This window comes from Desmodus rotundus, chromosome 7 (genome assembly GCF_022682495.2).
Source record: "Desmodus rotundus isolate HL8 chromosome 7, HLdesRot8A.1, whole genome shotgun sequence".
In the NCBI taxonomy this organism is placed as follows: domain Eukaryota; kingdom Metazoa; phylum Chordata; class Mammalia; order Chiroptera; family Phyllostomidae; genus Desmodus; species Desmodus rotundus.
Genome location: NC_071393.1, coordinates 86,489,447 through 86,511,102, shown reverse-complemented (window position 1 = coordinate 86,511,102; position 21,656 = coordinate 86,489,447). Strand labels below are relative to the sequence as shown.

General features: G+C 40.8%; 1 protein-coding gene across 3 annotated transcripts in view; it reads left to right on the top strand.

The window, feature by feature from the left end:
* Positions 1-3,040: 3,040 nt before the first annotated feature.
* Positions 3,041-21,656, top strand: part of PYGO1 (pygopus family PHD finger 1) — a 34,487-nt gene continuing 15,871 nt past the window's right edge. Inside the window, exons 1-2 of one of the 3 annotated variants that reach the window (XM_053928076.2) lie at positions 3,041-3,731; positions 4,047-4,127. In XM_053928076.2, the coding sequence (XP_053784051.1) occupies positions 4,073-4,127 (55 nt within the window). In that variant the 5' untranslated portion in view covers positions 3,041-3,731; positions 4,047-4,072. Of the gene's footprint in view, positions 3,732-4,046; positions 4,128-4,252; positions 4,277-4,366; positions 4,436-21,656 lie in introns of those variants that run through there. The other 2 variants (XM_045201558.2, XM_053928077.2) reach the window with 2 other exon arrangements.

Below are 21,656 nucleotides of genomic sequence, written 5' to 3'. Positions count from 1 at the left end.
TCAATTATATCACAAAAGAATTCAAACCAATATTGCAAAACTTAGAATTGGGTTTCATTTTTATTTCTATTCAATTTTTTACAAATCTATGATTTTCAATGTTTGAAAATAGAACTTATAGCAATATTTTATTTTTTCTGAAAAAAAATGTTTACCTGTTAATCTAAACCAACTTATATTAGAGGCTTTATGTTTAAATGCTACACTATGCTACTTCCTACAATATAAACACATAAAACTTGAGATGTAAAATACTAAAGGGAAAGGCTGTAAAATACTTTAAAATACAAGAAAACAAGGAGGTTAAGTAGATTCCAGGCCAAGGATGCCTAAAGATAGAAATGAATACTTCTTTCTGCAGCATGTGACAACGTTGATCATTTCTCTCCTTTCTTGATTGCCCTTACACTATTTTTTTTTTAATTTTCATGTCTTCTCTTATTTCCTTTACAGACTCCTCTATCTCTGTCCACACTTTAAAATGTCGGTATTTCCCTGGATTCTGTTCTTGGCTCTCATTTCTCATTGTTTCTGGGTGAGTTTATCCATTCTTAGGTAATGTCTCCTCCATTTGTATCTGTAGCCTAGTTCTGTCCCCTGAGCTCCAACGTCCTCTGTGTGATTCAAGTTCTAGTTTAGGGGTCAGACTGTGGGCCAAATTCAGTACACTGCCAGCTTTTATATATAAAGTTTTACTGGAACGCACCACACCCTTCTATCTTCACATATTATCTATGGTTGGGGTCCTAATATAGTGGCATAGTTGAATAGCTGTGACAGAGAACGTACGGCCTGCGAAACCTACAATATTATCTGGCCCTCAACAGAATAAGTTTATTGAGCCTTGTTCTAGTCTAAGTTGTGCCTACTATTGAGTTTTAGGTAGGACTGAGCATGTATTTTTATTTATTTTTTAAAAGATTTTATTTATTTTTAGAGAGAAGGGAAGGGAGGAAGAAAGGGAGGGGGAGAAACATTGATGGGTTGCCTCTGGTAAACACCCCAGCCAGGGACCAAACCTGCAACTCAGGCATTTGCCCTGCCCAGGAATTGAACCCATGAATTTTCACTTTCCAGGATGACTCCCAACCAACTAAACCACACACCAGTCAGGGCTGAGCATGTATTCTGAATAGTAGGGTAGGCCTGCCAACAATAGATTTACCTGCATCTCTATATGAGAGAGGGATTAAAGATTTAGATTACCTCTAAAATTCACAAACAAGTTCCATAGATAAAGACTTCAACAGCAAGATGAAGGTATATTTTGTTAGGAATTCTGTCACACTGGGGACATAAGGAGTCGAGGGCACAATGATCATTGCTGTAGAATCATCTAGAAAGTGTAAAGACAGATTTCAGACCTCATTCCCAGAGATACTTATTCAGTAAACCTGGGGAGGAGCTTGGATCTGAAATTTTAGAATGCTCTCCTTGTAGTTCTGATATGTAGCAAGTAAGTCATCAGAATTTGGAAGACAAACTGATCTAAAAGTCCATGGCCAAATAAGATGGTCTTTTTATTCTTGATGAATCATTAAAAAGAGGCCAATTCATTTCCCTTGATTTACATATTATATCTGAGTCTCTACTTTTAGGGAATTACAACAAAGAATTCAAAATCTCTTAGCAATGATTTTTCTCAACCACTCCCCTTGCACTAAGGATTATACAATAAAAACTCTGTTTCCATATTGCTTGATATTTTCAAAGTGCTTTCACATCTTCTCTCAACAATCCTGTGAGATAAAGTGTAAAAGCCAATTTGCTTTATCATTCTTAGCATTTGCTACAGCTTTATCACACTTACCAAACCCTGTCCATCCAGTCTGCCCAGGGCCACTTCCAACCTGTTTATTCATGCATCTATTCAACAAAAAAATTTTGAACACTTGCCAGTCATTATTAGGTACCAAAGGATATAGTAGCGAAGTGGATAAAATGCCTACGTTGAACTTATATTCTAGTTGTGGGAGCCTTCTCCTAGATGTGCCCTGTATGAAAACTTTTCCTAGCCTATCCTAGTCTGAATCTTCTAATCGGGAATATCCCCCAAAACTTATTAGAGAAAGGGTAACATTTGTACCCTGGCCACGCCATATCCTGTCTTGTGAAGCTGATTCTGGTGCTGCTGTGTTCCTTGTCTATTATGTATCTGCTAAGACTCTATACATTTCAAGTTTACATCTGTATGTGCAGTTGATTGAGTTATATGGGTCTTGTCTCTGGAAGGATGTAATTCCTGTGGGCGATTAGTTCTAAGTCCTCATATTAATAATGAGTGCTTTTTAGTGATTCTGACATTCAAATAAACCCAGAGTCTCTCCCGATTGAAGATCTGAGTCTGCACCTACAGATTCTCTTCAGTAGGATAACCGGAAAATCTAATAACAAATAGGGAGAGCAGTTTCCTAAGAGTAAGCTGAAGAATGTCAGAGCTGGAAGAGACCTCAGAGATGTAATTCCACTGCCTTTCAAAGATCAGAAATCTGGGACTCAGAGAGGTTACGTACGTTGCCTTAGGTCACACAGCTCAACTGATGGATGTGTTAACAGTGACCAAATCCAATCTACAAGCACATTGGGGGTCCTTCTCTTAAAATGTAACGTCTAAAGGAAGCCCAGCCTTCTCACAGCTTCTACCCAGTCTCCTTTCTTGCATTAATTCCGCATCGCTCTTTCTTCGAGTCAAGTTGTTAAAACTTGAAGTTGGGGCATTCCACAAACAGGTGTCCAGACCCGGACACGGAGTCAGGGAATGTGGGTGTCCACATGCCCGCCGAGAACTCTACAGCTTCCACTTAGAAAGTTTTCTCTGACCGTGCGTTCTTCTTTCAGATCCCTCGCTGGGAGGCCGCGATGCCCGTCGTGGCCTCCGCGAAGTTCGGAGATGCCACCGCCTCGCGGAAGCCGCCGGGGCGGGGCGGGCCGGCCCCTCGGCGCGCGCTGCTCGCCCCGGCTTTGAGGGCCGCGGGCCCGCGAGCCCCGGCGCGGAGCGAGAGGCGCGCGCGGGCCGTGGGGGCTGGGCTGAGGCGGAGCGCGAGGCGGCGGCGGCGGCAGCGGCGGCGGCGGCGGGAGGCGCGGTGGGACCAGGCAGCGGCCCCCGCCCCCCGAAGTCAGTCCCCGCGCGGCTCTGGGGAGCCCAGGGAGGGGAAGACGCGCGGCCGCGCCACGTCCGTCGCCCGCCCCAGAGCGGGTTTTGCAGGCGGCTCCACGCCGGGGGCTTTTGTGTCTGCGACTCGGGAGCGGCAAGAGCGCAGACCTCCTCCTCAGAGGGCGCTGTGAGTGCGCCGCCAGGGCCCGGCCGCCCGCTCCTGCCTCCCCTGTCAGCGGCTCCTCCGGCGGCGGCGGCGGCGACGAAGAAGGAGTGGGAGGAGACGGCGGCGCACTAGTCGTCCGCACATGCCGGCCCCGGGCGGGGGGCCACCCCCAGGCCGCGCCGCCCGCCGCCGCCGCTGAGCCCGGCTAGCCCCCCGCACGCCGTCCGGCCGCCCCGAGGCCTCGTCCTCCTCCCAAACTTTGCAAACTCGGCCCGCGTCCACGCCGCCCTCGGCCGCGCCTCGGCTCCGAGGCTCGCCTCGCAGCCGCAGCGGCCCCGCGAGGAGGAGGAGGAGCCGCCGCCGCCGCATCAAAGAGACCGAATTCCCGCGGCCTGGGGGGAAGTCATGCTTTGCGGTCTGTAATGTCAGCGGAACAGGAGAAGGATCCCATTTCGCTGAAGAGAGTTCGAGGTAACCGAGACGGGCGCCGGATTGAGGGGGTCGGGAGAGCAGGGCGCGCGGGGGCCGCGTGCCCGGCCGCTGGGAGGCCACCGGCCTCTGTCCGGGCCTAACTCCGCGCAGCCCGCGTCCCGCCTGAGACCCGGGGCCGAGGCTGCGGTCGGAGGCGCGTGGCTTCGGCGCCCGCTCGCCCGGTAGACACCCGCGCGGAGCCCTCGCCTCCCCGACTTTGTGGTAGGAGGCAGTTGAAGCCGCGCTCAGCATCCCTTCGCCCCCCCCCGCCCCCCGCCACCCCCCGCTCCTCTTCCACCTTATCTCATTCGCCAGACACAGCACAATAGGTACATCAGAGGATGAGAAAGAAACACCCCCTAGCAGAGACCACGAACGATGCCCACCCCCGAAAAAGTAAGTTGGACTGCAGAAGAGTTGACGTTCTCGAAGAAGGTGCACCGGCCTTCGCGTCTCTTCCAGCAACCCCCCAGCCCGCCCCCAGAAGACAAACATTCAGCTTATTTTCCTCAGGCTTAAGAGGAGAAACTATGAAAATTCGAAAGGTATTTTCTCTGTTGGCTTATGGAGAAGAATCAAACCACCCCAAATCAGTTTTATACATGATTGGTTTGTTTCTGCCTTGCCCACGTTAGGCCTTTTCCAGCTGCCTTACTATCTAAGAAAAATCAGAGGAACGATGTACCAGACAAAAGATAATGCGTGTAAGTTGACAGACCCCAAGTGCCAGTCTGGAAATTTTGGGGGATATCCTCCAGCTCTCATTTCTAGCTCTTAATAGGGTTAAGGATGAAAACCCCCAAATTGATGTAATACCGTTTGTTCATTAAGCAAATATTTATTGAACATCTACTGTGTGCTAGTCGCTGGTCTTGGCTCTGGGATATAACAGTGAACAAAGCAAAAACACAATCATCACCAGGCAGGAGTTCACACTCTTGTAGGGTAAACAACTGATAAACAAATAAAAGGTGTAGAATGTCAATGGTAAGTGCTATGGAGAGAAATAAAGCAGGGAAAGTAGTTAGGAAATATGCGTGGAGGTGGGCAGGTGGCAATTTGTATAAGAGAGCTCACCTGGAACTTGATGCTTGAGGAAAGACCCAAAGGAAGAGATAGAGCAGAACCACGTGGATACGTTTGGGAAGAGCAGTCTGGGCAAAAGGAACAGGGAATACAAAGGCCCTAGGTCTGGAATTGGCCTAGTGTACTCAACAAACAGCAAAGTAGCTGTTGTAGCTGGCGCGGAGTGAGCAAAGGTAGAGTAGTATGAGCTGAGCTTGAGGGCAAGGTGATTGTGTACAGGGGGCCTGTGTGGGCCCTTTGAAAGACGTTGCCTTTTACTCTAAGATGGGGACTGGAGGTTTTGAGCAGACGAGTGACTGATCTGACATATTAACAGGATTTCTCTGGCAGCTGTGTGGAAAATAGACTTTCTACAGTCTCATAGAATGTAGAGAACAAGGGTGGAAGTAGGGAGGCTAGTTCAGGGGCTATTGCAATAATCCTTTTATCCAAACAGGATAAAGTGCTTTATAAATCAGTGAGTAGTAAAGTAAATTTCCATTTGACTTAAGTGATGTACAGGTCAAGGACCACAGTCATTCATCTGTTTTTGTTCCGTGCAACTAGAGATTAAATATATGGAACTGGCTTTTGACACAGTGAGAATATGGTACCCAAAAAACATCCAATCAGTTATTTAGGTAGAGATTGATTTTCTTAGCCATTTAAGCCAATACATAATTTAGAGCAGAATATTGTTTTTAAAGGCTTAATATCAACACAATCTTTAATTTGGTGATGGTTTTCTATTTCAACTTTCTTTTCTGTTTGTGGTTGCAAGTTGCCAAACCTTTAAGGAATAGACTTTTCTGAGATGCAATTATTCCTCTGATCTTTTGCCATATTATTTTACCTATAATTATAAATTACTTTAGGGCTGAAGGAAAAGGAAGAGAGCTATCAAGTTTATATCTGTGAACTCAATTATCAGTCTTAATCAAATGTAAGTTTAAATAAAATGGATATATATATTTTATTGTGGGTCAAGAGCACAAATCTATCTTCATTTTGTTCCAACTGCTGCTTTTAACTTTGATGCCTTAACTGTTGGGAGTTGGCTCAGGTGTCTGCTCAAGAACATTCTGAGAATTAAGTACCAGAGTAAGAGACAAAGTATTGTTTTTAAATCAATATAAGGAGGGATTTTTATAATAAGTCACTGTAATCCATAAAAGGTACCAGGGTACATACATGAACTATTCTGAAGCACAATTCTGTTGAACTTCACTGCCCTGGAACTTTGTTATAATTTGTTTCATCAGACTGCATGGAGGATGTGGTGTTTATAGAGCATAAACTCTTGAGCAGTGTTTCTCAAACCGTTTTCCATCCACTGATGTATACAGATAGACTTTTTAAAAGATTTTATTTATTTGTTGTGTGTGTGTTTTGTTTGTTTGTTTGTTTTGAGAGAAAGGAAGGGAGGGAGAAAAAGAGGGAGAGAAACATTGAGATGTGAGAGAAACATCAATTCCTTGCCTCTTTCACACCCCTAGCTGGGGACCTGGCCTGCAACCCAGGCATGTGCCCTGACTGGAAACCAAACCAGCCACCTTTTGGTTCGCAAGCCGGAGCTTAGTCCACTGAGGCACACCAGCCAGTGCAACTTTTAAGTAGTTATGTGTTTATATCATGTATGTCATAAAAATATTAGTCAACAAACTTCTTGAATAGGATAAGGCTAAGATATACGTGTAACTCAGATATGGCAAAATTATGATGTGAGTGACTAAGGACTTTACAGTAGTATACTCTGCAGACCAAATGCATCATAATTCCATGGAATGCTTATTAAAATGCACATTCCTGGGCCCACAGAATCAGGATTCCTGGGAGACTTTTTTCCATCTTTAAAAAGATCCCCAGGTGTTCCTTTTGTACACTAAAGTTTGAGACCTGCTGCTGGTAAACCTACATTGCAAAGGTGAGCAGATTAGAGGAAGCTGATTTGTGGTCATCTAAACTTATTCTGCTATTTTAATATTAGATTCAGAATTGCTCTTTAATAAGGCAAAGTATCTTACTCCTTCCTACTTTCTACCAGTTCTAACCACTCCTGGATTCTCTGCCCTTGATTGTAAGACACATCCATGAGGCCCTGACCTGTGTGGCTTAGTTGGGTAGGTGTTGTTTCGCAAGCGAAAGGCTGCTGGCTTCATTCCTGGTCAGGGCACGTGCCTGGGTTGCAGGTTCAGTCCTTGGTCAGGTTGTGTAGGAGAAGCAGCTGATCAATGTTTCTCTCTCACATCGATATTTCTCTCCCTCCCTTTCTCCCTTCCTCTCTCTCTAAAAATAAATAAATAAATAAATAAAATTCTTTTTTAAGAAAAGGACACATCCATGAGGATAGGTACAATATCTTAAGTATCTTTCTATTTCTCCCCTAATTGCGTTGCTCACAGTAAATACCAAGTGAATGAATGAGTAAATGTATGAAGTAACTCATTCATATATATATGCTGCTTTCTGTCCAGAGCCCCTCTTACTACTTTTACATGTCCTTTTCTCTTGGAACGTTATCTGTCATACTTATTTTAACCAACACTCCCATTCTACAGTGTTCTTAGAATTCTTGAGTGTTGATGTGATGACAATATTCACTTTATTACTCAACAAATATTTATTGAGCACTCATATGTCATACAGTGGGGATATATTGATTAAGAAGACATAACGCTTGTCTTGAAGACATTTTTAGTCCAGGATACTGACAAATAAGCACACATTTGGAAACAGCATGATAAATGAGGTGACCACCTACAGGAAATAATGGTACATATAACCTGTATTTAAGGAAACCATGGAAGATCTGGAGAAGAGTTCTAAGAAGCAGTGGGAGTTCCTTTGTGTAAAATGATACAGGATCAACAAAAAGCATGAGGGATGAGAAAAGGTTCTAAGAAATCAGTAGTGATTTTGAGAAGGCACTTTTGGGAGAAAACCACATTTCAAAGTAGTGAAGTTAGTGGTGCAAATGCAACTTAAAAGACTTTGGGTGGTAGGCAGAAAGACATAGCCAACAGCTTGGAAAGATAGGGTCAAGAAAAAGTTTGTATGGATATCTTTTTATTTATTTTTTCTCCCTTGAAAAAAGACTTAAACATAGTTTAGACTTCCAGAAGAATTCAATGTAGAAGCAGAGGGGAGAAACTAAAAAGGCAAGAGAAGGAGAGAATAATTCCTTAATAAAATATTCAGTGCATATTTTAAAATATCTACCATGTGCTAGGTTCTCACTGTTCCAGAAGCTGGAGATGAAACAGATAAGACTCCTGTTCTCATAAATCAAGTCTCTGCGGATGAGAGAAGGGGAATAGCATCAAGGATGCAAATGAAGAGTTAGTTTTGGAGGAAAAAAAAGAATGGAGGAAGACAGAAATTTGATGAAGAAGGAAGCTGAGACATTCATTTCAGATGAAATGTTTTTAACCTAAGTTAGAAATGTAATTGGAAAGGTAAGGATGTATTTTAGAATGGGATAATAACACAGAAATGTCATGAAAGTGCTAAAGGTAGACTTTACCAAAGAAATATAGGCTGCCTTGATTGGATAGGTGTATGGAGGATTTGGATTAAAATTGGAGAGGAAGCATAATTTATATAGTCAGAGTCAAGGGGAAGAGAAGGTGAGAGAATGTCTAAAGAAAAGGTTTTTTTAGTTTTTGTTGTTGGTTTTTTTTTTGTTTGTTTAATTGGTACATGTAAGAAGTAGGCAGATTATTAGGAAAGTGAGCTTGGTTTTCAACACATTGAATGAATATTCCCCTGGGATGTTTCCAGGATACACAACGGGTATAATGGTTTGGAACTGAGGCAAGTGATTGGAGTCAGAAATAGAGATCTGGAAGTTATCAGTAAACAGATGAATACTAATTAATGCCTTGGGAATAGATGAACTCACCCAAGAGAGTGAGAAGTCAGAAGAGTAAAGCAACTTTGGAAACACAATATTTAGTATACAGAAGGGCAAAGAGGACCCTGAGGAGCAGAATGTGAAGAAGTACCCAGAAAGTTAGAGGAGAAAAAGTTTAAAAGAATGGTCTTACAGATATATAAAAGGAGGAATGGATTTATAAGGGAGAAGTTAATCAATTTTATTTTGAATGTAATGATTGAAAGGTATCTATCTGTGAGATGTCCAGTATACTCTTTCTCACATAATCCCTATCTTGGTGAACATCATTTATCCAGTGACCCAAACCCATCCCCTACTCCCACCCAACAGTGTCCCAAAGTTCTAGAATACCTGTCCCCTTAATACGTTTTTGTTTGTTTTGTTTTTTAAGATTTTTATTTAATTTTTATAGAGGAAGGGAAAGGAGGGAGAAAGAGGCAGAGAAATGTGGATGTGCAAGAGAAACATTGACCAGTTGCTTCTAACTCACCCCCAACCAGGGACTTGGCCAGCAACCCAGGCATGTGCCCTGACTGGGAATTGAACAGGCGACCTTTTGGTTTATAGTACAACACCCAACCCCCTGAGGTACATTAGTCAGGGCTACCCTTAATATGTTTTGAACCCATTATCACCTGGACTTTTCATAGCCACTTTAGTTCAGATTTTATCTCTTTGATTATCATGATAGCCCTCACTGGTTTCCTTGCCTCCCATTTTGTTCCACTAAATCCATTTTTTTCACATTGCTACTGATGGTGATAAATGACTGCCACCCACTGAATACTTACCTGTTTGCTAAGTGGTTTAAATGGATTGTCTTATTTTATCAATGACTCTGTGAGTTAGATGTTATTATCATTCTAGGTTTACAGTTGAGGCACTGATGCTTAGAGAGGTTAAGTAATGTGTGGTTAAGTAACATATTCAAGCTTTCTCAGCTAGTAAGTGGCAAAGCTAAAACTTAAATTCTAGGGCCCAAAGTCTTAGTCCCTATGTTCCATTGCCATAGTGCTCCCCAAGCACAATTCAGTCATGTTGACCTTTTTGTAAAAATTTTCAGTGGTTCTTCATTGCCTTTAGGATAAAATTCACCTGGCCCAGACCTACTGCTTAGTCCTCCATCCTTCATATTCCATGAAATGCTCTGCCTTGTATTATGCTCCGTTCTGAAATATTCACATTTACTCTCTAGACATTGTTATGGTCTCTCTTGCCTATAAATCTTTCTTTGCACATTCTGTTACTTCTCCTAGGAATGCCCTCTTTTTATTCTACCTTTGGTGAGATACTTATCTTCAAAGTATCAGCTCAGTTGAAACCTCTTAGTCAAGATTACAAGGGAGTACCTTATGTTCACTCAACATCTTGTGCTTCTCTTTATCATAGTACTTATCATATTAAATTTAAGAGTTTCAATAAAAAAGAAATCATTTCATCTAGATTATGGGATGTTACAGGAAGAAATTATTACTTTTATTTCCATACTTAGAGAAGTCAACAAATGTTTTTCAAAGAGTTTTCAGTGACTTTAGGTAATATAGCCTTAGTAGTTTGCTTTCACCAGAGGTGTAGAAGAATTACCTTTTGGGAAGATTATACAGTTCTTTCTAACACTATTATTCTAGGCAACTCAAGATATCCAAGTCGTCTTTATTATCAAGGTGAACTGTAAGGTATGGTGAAGAGTGATTTTAGGTCTTCTTTCCTGTTCCCAGTCTCTATAAATATGCTAATAGCAATACAGAGAAACAGTACAGTGTTTTGACTTGGAGCCTAACTACCAAGGTTCTTATCCCACTCTGCAACTTACTAGCTGTGTGGACTTCAACAGGTTACTTACATTCTTTATTTAACAATTTCCTCAGCTGCCAAATGAAATTAATCTCATGGAGTTGTTTGAACAATTAAACGGGTTAATATATATAAACCACTGACAATAGTGTCTGGTACGTTATAAGTTATCTGTAAGTGTTTACGTTTAAAATCAGAAAAATAAAGTCTAAATATACATTCTACTTGCGGTCAAGATGCTGGAATAGGCAGATGTAGCTTGCCTCTTTGCAAAACCACATCAAATTACAACTAAAATATAGAACGGCCATCACTCAGAACCATCAGAAATCAAGCTGATTGGAAGTCTGACAACTACGGAAGTAAAGAGACTACATCCATCCAGACTGGTAGGAAAGGTTCAGATGTGGAATGGACTGGTACCTCACCCATGTGTGGTGGATGAAAATTCGGGAGGGATCTAGGGAGTGAGGAGTCCCAGCCCCACGCCAGGCCCCACAGCCCAAGGTTCCAGTGCCAGGAAGATACGTCTCTGCCTCTGGCTACAAAAAACAGTGGGAATTGAGTCAGTGGAAAAAACTTATGGAGCCCCAAGAAGTTCCTCTTGAAGAACCCACTCAAGGACTCACCTACTCTGACTCACTCCCTCTTAGCTCAAACACCAGGGTAGCAGCTTGAAAGACACCAGTGGCATACAGGGAGAAACTAAAGTGTCTGGAATCAAGGCCAGCAGAGGCCATTTTCTAAACCCTCTCCTCACAGACCTGGTAAGCTGGAGCCATATCTGAGACTCTATCAACTTGTCTAACACTGTTTGACCTACCTTGGAGATGCCCAGAGACTGTACCTGACACAACTCATGGGCCCACCAAAGCTGCTTTTCTGAATGAATGGAAAAGTACAAGTCTTGGCTCATGCTGCACAACTTCCTAAATCCTCTCAAACAAGCAACAGCTGGCCTCAGTGAGTCCCAGGCCTAACACTAGCAGCAGCCAGCCTAGATTCACAACTTGACTTCTCCTGGGAATCTCCAAGCCCAGCACAAATAGCAGCCATCAGATCACTTCATAGCTCAGGCAGAGTGGCCTTGGGCAAAACATGAGTGGTGCAGACCTTGGCCAGCACTACCCAGGAAACCCTAGGGCCAGTGCACCTGTAGCCAGTGGATAGCTACAGACCATGCTGGAGCACCACCACCCTGCCCCTACATAGCTGATCCTCCATGGAGGGCAGAGGTTGGTGGTAAGTGGTCACAGCCAATCCTTGCAGCTGACTAGCCTGAGTAAATCTCTCCCATTGATCTGCCAATAGCAACTATAAGAGGCTGTACTCAGAGTACCCAGCTTGGGTGATAGGGGAGGCATACCTCGAGTACCCAGCTTGGGTGATAGGGGAGGCTGTGCCACAGGACCCTACAGGATACCTACTACATTAGGCCACACTACCAAGATACAGAGTCAAAGCAGCTCTACCTAATACCTAGAAACAAACACAGGGAGGCTGCCAAAACAAGGAGACAAAGAAACATGGCCCAAATGAAAGAACTGGTCAAGACTCCAGAAAAAGAGCCAAACAAAATGGAGATAAGTAATCTATCAGATGCAGAGTTCAAAAACTGGTTATAAGGATGCTCAAGGAACTTAGTACCTCAGCAGCATAAAATGACCTGTCAGAAATGAAGGATACATTAATTGAAATAAGGAACAGTTTACAGGGAGACAAGAGTAGAGTTGATAAGGTGAGAATCAAATCAATGATTTGGAATATAAGGAAGCAAAAAACAACCATGCAGAACAAAAAGAAGAAAAAAGAATCCAAAAAGCATAGTATAAACAGCCTCTGGGACAACTTCAAGATGTCCAACATTTGCATCATAGGGGTGCTAGAAGGAGAAGAGAAAGAGCAAGAAAATGGAAATCTATTTGAAAAAATAATAAAGGAAAACTTCCCTAATTTGGTGAAGGAAATAGACATAGAAGTCCAGGAAGTACAGAGAGTCCCAATTACGATGTATACAAAGAGGCTCACTCCAAGATACATCATAATTAAAATGCCAAAAGTTAAAGAGAAAATCTTGAAAGCATCAAGAGAAAAGAAGTTAGGTACCTATAGGGGAGTTCCCATAAGACCATCAGATGATTTCTCAGGCTAGAAGGTATTGGCAAGAAATATTAAAAGTCATGAAAAGCAGCCAAGATTGCTCTACCTAGCAAAGCTATTGATTAGAATCAAAGGGCACATAAAGAGCTTCCCAGACAAGAAAAAAACTAAAGGAGTTCATCATCAGCAAACCATTATCATATGAAATGTTAAAGGGATTTATTTAAGGAAAAGATCAAAACTATGAACAGTGAAATGGCAAATCTATCTATACAATTGAATATAAAAAACAAACTAAGCAACAAGAAGAATAGAGACAGAGTCATAGATACAGAGAGCATTTTGATGGTTGCCAGATGGGAGGGGGATGTGGAGGAATGGGTGAAGAGGTGAGGTGATTAAGAAGTACAAATAGGTAGTTACAGAATAACCATGGGGATGTAGAATACCATATAGGAAATGGAGTAGCCAAAGAACTTATATGTATGACCCATGGACACAAACAATGGTATGGGGATTGCATGAGAGAGTGGGGTGCTGGATAGAGGGGGTGAAAGGGAGAAAAATCAAAAGAACTGTAAAAGCACTTTCAAAATTCAATTAAAAAGGTAAAATATACGTTCTAAAATATAATGTGATCATTCACTTTTTAAAAAATACTGATTTTAAAGAAGAGAAGGGCGGGGGGAGAGAGAGAGAGAAGCATCAATTTGTTCCACTTATTTATGCAATCATTACTTGACTCTTGTATGTGCCCTTACTAGGTATCTAACTTGCAACTTTGGCTTATCAGGACAATACTCTAACCAACTGAGCTACCCAGGCAAGGCAACATTCACTTTCAGGTATATTGAATCAATTAATCAGTAAGTAAATAATGAATAGCATATTCTTTCTCATTTAGATTGGGAGTGCATATGGAGTGAAAAACAATGAAGGTTATCTTCCTCTAGGGAGAAAACAGTGAACAAAAAAGTTATAAAAGCAGAAACTGCTCAGATTTTAAACAGTTTTGTTGAGAAAGACAAATACACGATGTTTATTACATGATTTTTGTGGAACTTTGCAGCTTGGTTCTCCATGATTTCTGAAGTTTTTGTATAAAAATTTGGATGACATTGGTAATAAAATAAGTTTATTATTAGGGGTATTATTGTATACAGACAGCTTCACACATTGATACTATCCACTCACCCTTCCTAAGCTTTACCTTTGTAAGCTTAAACCTTAAACCTCATGCACATGAGTAGTACAAAGATTACTAGTTTGGGGGGGACATCTGGCATAAGAATCACGTGTATTTGAAACCTTAAATACCTGATGTTGTGTGCTTTCTGAATTTAATGTTTATTACATAATGCAGATTGATCTAGTAGTGAGCATCACATAGTGGACACTTTCTTCCTTGCATTCTAAAAGGAAATAATGACACTTTCAGTCATCAAGCATTGTCAAATACTTGATGGAATTTGTATAATATTATATTCACAAGTTAATTCACAATATTTTCATTCCATTGTGGAGAGCAACATTATAGAGGTATGTGAAGACAAACCTGTTAGCTGAGATATTCACATCATAGTAAATGATAGAATAATCTGATATTATAACTCAAACTTCTGTGCTTTTATGAAAAACTAATATTTGAGTGTCCATTGAGTGTGTTGACACTGCTGAATATTAGATAATTTAATAGAATCTTCAATACTATAGAAACTGGAGTGAAGAAGGCTTATGGTATAGTTTTCTCTAAAGGAAAGCAAACTGAGAACTATTATGTGAGTGCCCACTGTGTGCCAAGCAGTGTGTTAGGCACTTAGTTCTTCAGGCTGTTATAACAGAATGCCATAGACTGAGTGGCTTATAATCAACAGAAATTGTGCTTATCACAATTCTGCAGTCTAGGAAGTCCAAGATCAAGGCCCCAGCAGATTCAGTGTCTGGTGAGGACCTGCTTCCTGATTCATAGATGGTGCTTTCTCACTGTGTCCTAAAATGGGTAAAGGCTGAGAAAGCTCTCAAAGGTTTGTTGTATAAGGGCACTAATCCATTTATGAGGGCTCTGCCTTCATGACCTAATCACTTCCCAAAAGCCCCACCTCTTATTACCATTACCTTAAGGGTTAGAATTTCAACATAGGAATTTGGGGTGGGGACACAAACCTAGTTTGTGTAATTTAATCACAATAGGATGTATACTTAAACCAAGCCATACGTATATTAGAATATGTACTTACTCACCTGAGGGCTTCTGGCTAAGATGGAGGCATAGATAGATATGCTTCACCTCCTTGGACAATGAAAAGAAAGATAACAACCAATTTAAAAACAAAAAAACAACCATAACTGCCAGAAGACTGAAGTGTATGTAAGTCCAACAACCAAGCAGTTAAAGATGAAACATTCATCCAGACTGGTAGGAGGGGCAGAGATGGGCAGCTGAATGGAGAGCACATGGCAAGGTAGTGGCTGGCAGACTGGGCAGGTGAGGCTGCAGCTGGCAGTCCCACATTTACGTGCAGATAAATCAGGAGGAACAGCTGGGGAGCAAAACAGACCATGAAACCCATGGTTCCAGTGCCAGGCAAATAAAGCCTCAGAACTTCTGGCTGTAAAAATCTTTGGGGGTTGCAGTAGAAGGAGAAACTGCCAGTCTCACTGGAGAGTTTGTTGGAGGGGCCCACAGGGTCCTAGAATGTACCAGACACCTGGGAATCATCACCAGAAGGGTACAATTCACTTGTGGGTAGTGGGGGAAGTGACTGAAAGTGGGATGAGAGCCGAGCAAGTGTCACTGTTCCCTCTCTGACCCCTCTCCCACATACAGGGCCACAACCCAGTGAGGTGAGTTGCCCCACCTTGGCAAATACCTAAGGCTCTGCCCCTTACAGTGTAACAGATGTGCCAAGGCAAAGAAATATGGCCCAAATGAAAGAATAGATCAAAAGTCCAAAAAAAGAACAAAGTGACAAGGAGTTAGCCAACCTATCAAATTCAGAGTTAAAATCACTGGTAATGAGGATGCTGATAGAAATCACTGAGTATGGCTGCAAAATAAAGGAAGAAGTGAAGGGTATACAAAGTGAAATAAGGACAAATGTACAGAGAACCAATAATGAAGGGAGGAAACCGGGACTCAAATCAATGATTTGCAATAAAAGGAAGAAATAAATATTCAACCAGAACAGAATAAAGAAACAATTCAAAAAAAAAAATGAGGAGAGGCTTAGTAACTTCTGGAACAACTTTAAATGTTTCAACATCCGAATCATAGGGGTGCCAGAAGGAGAAGAGGAAGAGCAAGAAATTGAAAACTTACTTGAAAAAATAATGAAATTTCCCCAGTCTGGCAAAGGAAATAGACATACAAGTTCAGGAGGTTCAGAGAGTCCCAAACAAATTAGACCCAGAGAGGAGCACACCAAGACATATAATTAAATCACCTAAAATTGAAGATAAGGAATCTTAAAAGCAGCAAGAGTAAAAGAGAGAGTTTACCTACAAAGGAGTTCCCATAAGACTTTCAGCTGATTTCTCAAAAGAAACCTTGCAGGCAACAACAGGCTGGAAAGAAGTATTCAAAGTCATGAAAAGCAAGGACCCTCATCCAAGATAACTCTATCCAACAAAACTATCATTTAGAATGGAAGGGCAGATAAAGTGCTTCTCAGATAAGATCAAGTTAAAGGAGTTCATCATCACCAAGCCCTTATTGTATGAAAAGTTAAAGGGACTTATCTAAGAAAAAGAAGATCAAAAATATGAACAGTTAAATGACAACAAACTTAGAACTATCAACAACTGAACCTAAAAAACAAAAACAGAAACAAACTAAGCAACCAACTAAAACAGGACTATAATCACAGAAATGTAGATCACATGGAGGTTTATCAGTGGGGAGGGGGAGGAGGAATGGGGAAAAAGGTACAAGGAATAAGAAGCATAATTGGTAGGTACAAATATACAGGGGGAGGCTAAGAATAGTATAGGAAATGGGGTAGCCAAAGAACTTATATGTATGACTCATGGACATGAACTAAGGTGGGGAATGCTGGAGGGAATGGGGGACAGAGCAGAGAGGGATAAAGGGGAGAAAAAGTGGGACAACTGTAATAGCATAATCAATAAAATATATTTTAAAATGTTAAAAAATATGTACTTATTTGGAATAATGATGAAGCAAGTTAAAGGAACATATTAGTTATAAAATAGTTTAAAATAATGCGTTCATAGTACTTACGAGACATCAGTGTCCAAACCAAACCATTACTGTAAGTAAAGTAATGTGAAAAAATGAAAATTTAAAATATACAAAAGGCATGCTGCTCTGTAGTGTACAAAATAATGCCCTCACTCCCTTTTAAGGAGTTGGGGGCCAATATGGATTGAGTCTTTAAAAGGAGGAGTAAAGAGGTTATAATTAATCTAAGGAAATAATAAAAGGCCTAAAGTAAATAATCTGCACTATACAACAATTAAAACATAGGTAAAAATAATAATTTTATACTTATAAGTGGATTTTGTATAAAATATCTTTAATTTGTAGAATCTTTAGATGGGAAATAATTACATCATTTAAGAGATTAGACTCACATAAAACACTTTAAGGAGATACAATTTCAGTTTCCAGCTCTAGATAAATGTTAAAAGGCGAAAAGAGAGGTATTTTTGCCCTTTAACATTAATAAGGGTATTATTTTGCTTAATTGAGATTGATTGGCATAATGCAGGATGGTAATATGTAGACAGGTAAAATTCCTTTATTAAGATAAAAGAAGCTTCTCATTCTATTCTAACATTAACATTTCCCACTAGGCAGGGGGGAGTGAGGAGATGAGTTGAAATTCAAGTATTAACAAATAGAAAGATCAGGGTGGCCAGTGTAACAATAAGCTTTGGCAGTTCCCCTTTTCTCAGTTCTGTGCTCTGTTTCTGGTTGAATTTTCATTGTTCACCTTGCAAAGTTAGCAGCAGCAGGTATGTAGAGCAGACAGAAGCGTTGATATCAAAAGTTACTAGGGTAACCCAAATAACTAGTTCTATAACTACTGCCTCCCCTCCCCTGAATTTTGAACTTTCACTTCATCTTTTAAAAAATATTTTATAGTTATTCTATTACAGCTGTCCCCATTTTTCCCCCTTTGCCCTCCACCACCCAGCCCACCCCCCACTCCCACTGTCAATCCCCACCCCGTTGTCCATATCCATGGGTCATTCACACATGTTCCTTGACTAATCCCTTCCCCATCTTTCCACGCTTATCTCCCTCCCCGCTCCCCTCTGGTTGCTATCAATCTGTTCCTTGTTTCCATGCCTCTGGTTCTATTTTGCTCATTTGTTTGTTTTATTCATTAGGTTCCTCTTATAGAGGAGATTATATGGTATTTGTATTTCACCACCTGGCTTATTTCACTTAGCATAATGTTCTCCATTTCCATCAATGCTGTTGTGAAAGGTAGGAGTTCCTTCTTACTTTCTGCTGCATAGTATTCCATCACACTTCACTTTTAAAGAGTGAGAATCATAGAAATTCTTAGTAGCTTATGTTCCCATTAGCACTGATGAACATGAATCTGATCTAACATTACTGATTATGTCATGGAGCGGAAGCACCAATATTACAGATAGCAACAGGAAGGGCATAGGAAAGGCCAAAAGTCAGAGCCATTGGACGTGTTAGCCAGTTCCCAACTTAACGGTGGTTTGACTTTCAGTTTTTCAACTTTATAATGGTATGAAAGTAATTCAGTTGAAACCATACTTTGAATTTTGAACTTTGATGTTTTCCTGGGCTATTGATATGCAATAAGATAATGTTTCATGATGCTGGGCAGCTGCAGAGAGCCACAGCTCCCAGTCAGCCAGGTGATTATAAAGGTAAATAACTGATGCTCTGCAGTGAACCATGTTTCCATTGTGTTGTGGTTATCACATTCCAAGCATGTTTAAGGTAGGCTAGCCTAAGCTATGATGTTTGGGAGGTTAGGTACATTTTGAACTTTGATGCTTTCAACTTATAATGGATTTATCAGGATGTAACCCATCATAAGTTGAGGAGCATCTGTATAGTTAATTCTTTGGATGAACAGTTAAGTGGGAGAAGAGAGACCAATGGGCACTTGAACATTTGTTTTATGGAGGGAAATGTTAGACTCTTAACAAAAAAATTAATGTCACAAATCTCAATTTTTAAAAAAGAATTTTAGGTGGTTTTATTCACAGATCTCCTGAAGATAATGAGTTTATTTAAATGATTCAAAATGGCCCTGACTGGTGTGGCTCATTTGGTTGGGCATTGTCCTGCAAAGCAAAAGGTCCTTGGTTCAATTCCCAGTCAGGGCACATGTCTGGGTTGTGGGTACAGTCCCCAGACAGTACATATATGAGAAGTAACATTGATATTTCTCTCTTGCATCGATGTTTCTGTCCCTCTCTTTCCTTTCCCCTCTCTCTAAAATCAATGGGCATGTCCTTGAGAGAGGATTTAAAAAAAAAGATGGTAGAACAGAATCTCTTTTTTAATTGCAAGTGAAAAGAACCAAAACAGTTTTTTAAAAACAGCAAAAATGGCCCTGTCTGGTGTGGCTCATTGGATTGAGTGCCAGCCTGTGAACCGAAAGGTCGCTGGTTGGATTCCCAGTCAGGGCACGCGCCCAGGTTGCGGGCTGAGTCCCCAGTTGGGGGTCTGTGAGAGACAACTATGTATCTCTCTCACATTGATATTGCTGTCCATATCTTTCTCTCTCTCTCCCCCCTCTCTAAAAATAAAATCTTTAAAAAATAAAAATAAAAACAATGTTCAGCAATAGCAACCACCAAGGGCAGTAGCACAGCCCAATACAAAAAATCTGGAACAGGGTAAATGCACTTTCTTAGGCTTCTATGACAACACCTGTCCCTTGGAAGCTGGTGGTGATTTATAGAATTTTCGAGAATTATCACTAATAACCCTAAGTCTATAGAGAAGCAAATTAAATCAGCATTCTTACTGTCTCACTCCTTTGAGTAAGAAAAATGAGTGAAATAGAGAAAATTAACAAAAAAAAACAAGGACTGACTATCTCTGACACAGGTCTCCAGGGATACACACTCAATCAGGGATCAGGGGACAAAAGGGATTTCCCCCATGTGAAAGGGTTACTGCACCTCCCAACTAAGTAGATGTGCATTTAACAAGGCCTCAGAATTAAGAGTCTGGATATTCCAAAGAAACATAAAAAATTGATCATTCTAATAGAGGCAAGCATTCCTTAAGTGACTATTAGCGGATCCAGTCATATAAACATGATAATACTTATATAAAAATGTAAATTGGGTTTATTTCAGGAGTGTTGGGACTTTGTGAAACATGAAAATAATTTAAAGGAAAAAAAATCATATGATTATCTCAGTAGGTGCAGAATACTACCTAAGCCAAGCAAACAATCTTAGATGTGAATAAATGGGATTCAAAAGACACCCATGTTAAGTCAGAGCAAATAAAAGATCTGGGCAAAGTTGGAAGACTTCTTTAAAAGAGCCCTAGTCTGGTTGCTCAGTTGGTTAGAGCTTGGTCCCATACACCAAAAGGTTGTGGGTTTGATCCTGGTCAGGGCTAGTACAGAAAGCATCCAGTTGATGTTTCTCTCTCACATAGATGTTTCTTTTCTCTCTCTCATTCTCTCTTATTTATCTCTCTAAAAAAAATCAATAAATATATCCTCAGGTGAGGATTAAAAAAAGAAAAGAGGACTATGCAAACATACTATAGCAAACTAATGAACTAACAAAAACCAAGAAAACAAAGAAACGGCACACAAAAGATGAAGAATCCATAACCTACATACAGAAGGATATATCTCACATGTACTTCAAGTGGTAACATATTTTCAGAATGAATAAATTAGGAATAAGAACTAAGGAACAGAATAGAGATGGTTAACATTTCATAAGTTTCAAATAATCAGATTAAATGCAGATGAAAATGGCAAAAAGTCAGAAGAGCTAATAAATACGGAGCTAAAAATTTCTCTAGCATAGTAATGAGTGCCCCCGAAATAGAGCACTCAACAAATAGAGCAGGAAAGTATTCAACGATACGATAAAAGCAAACTTACCTGAAATGAAGAATTGACTCTAGAGATAGAAAATATCCTGCTAAAATATGGTGCGATTCTGTATTACCCTCAACTTTCAAAGCAAGAAGTCAGTTAATGCTATCTAAAATTGAAAAAAGAAAAACTGTAATTTCTTCCACAGTGCTTTATTATTATTATTGTTGTTCAGTTACAGTTGTCCCACCTTTCTTCTCATTGTTCTCCCATGACCCCCAACTCCTACAGTCAATCCCCACCCCATTGTCCGTGCTCATGAGTCCTCTATTCATGTTCCTTGATTTGCTCTTTCTCCTTTCCCCCGTTACCCGCCTTCCCTCCAATCACTGTCAGTTTGTCCTTTTATTTCCATGTCTCTGGTTCTGTTTTGCTCATTTTTATGTTGATCAGGTTCTACTTATAGGTGAGATCATACGGTATTTGTCTTTTGCTGCCTGGCTTATTTCACTTAGCATAATGCTCTCCAGTTCCATCCATGCTTTCGCGAAGGGTAGGAGTTCCTTCTTTCTGCTGCATAGTATTCCATTGTGTAAATGTACCAGTTTTTTGATCCACTCACTCACTGGTGAGCACTCAGGCTGTTTCCAGCACTTGGCTACTATAAATAATGCTGCTGTGAACATTGGGGTGCATAGGTTCTTTTGAATTGATGTTTCAGGATTCTTAGGATATAATCCCAGCAGTGGGATTTCTGGATCAAATGCAGTTCCATCTTTAGTTTTCTGAGGAAATTCCATGCTGTTTTCCACAGTGGTTGCAACAGTCTGCATACCTACTAACAGTGCACTAGAGTTCCCTTTTCTCCAAAACCTCTCCAGCACTTGTCGTTTGTTGATTTATTAATGATAGATAGCCATTCTGACAGATGTGAGATGGTACCTCATTGTGGTTTTAATTTGCATCTCTCTAATGGCTAGTGATGTGAGCATTTTTGTGTGTGTTTGTGGACCCTTTGTATGTCCTCCTTGGAGAACTGTC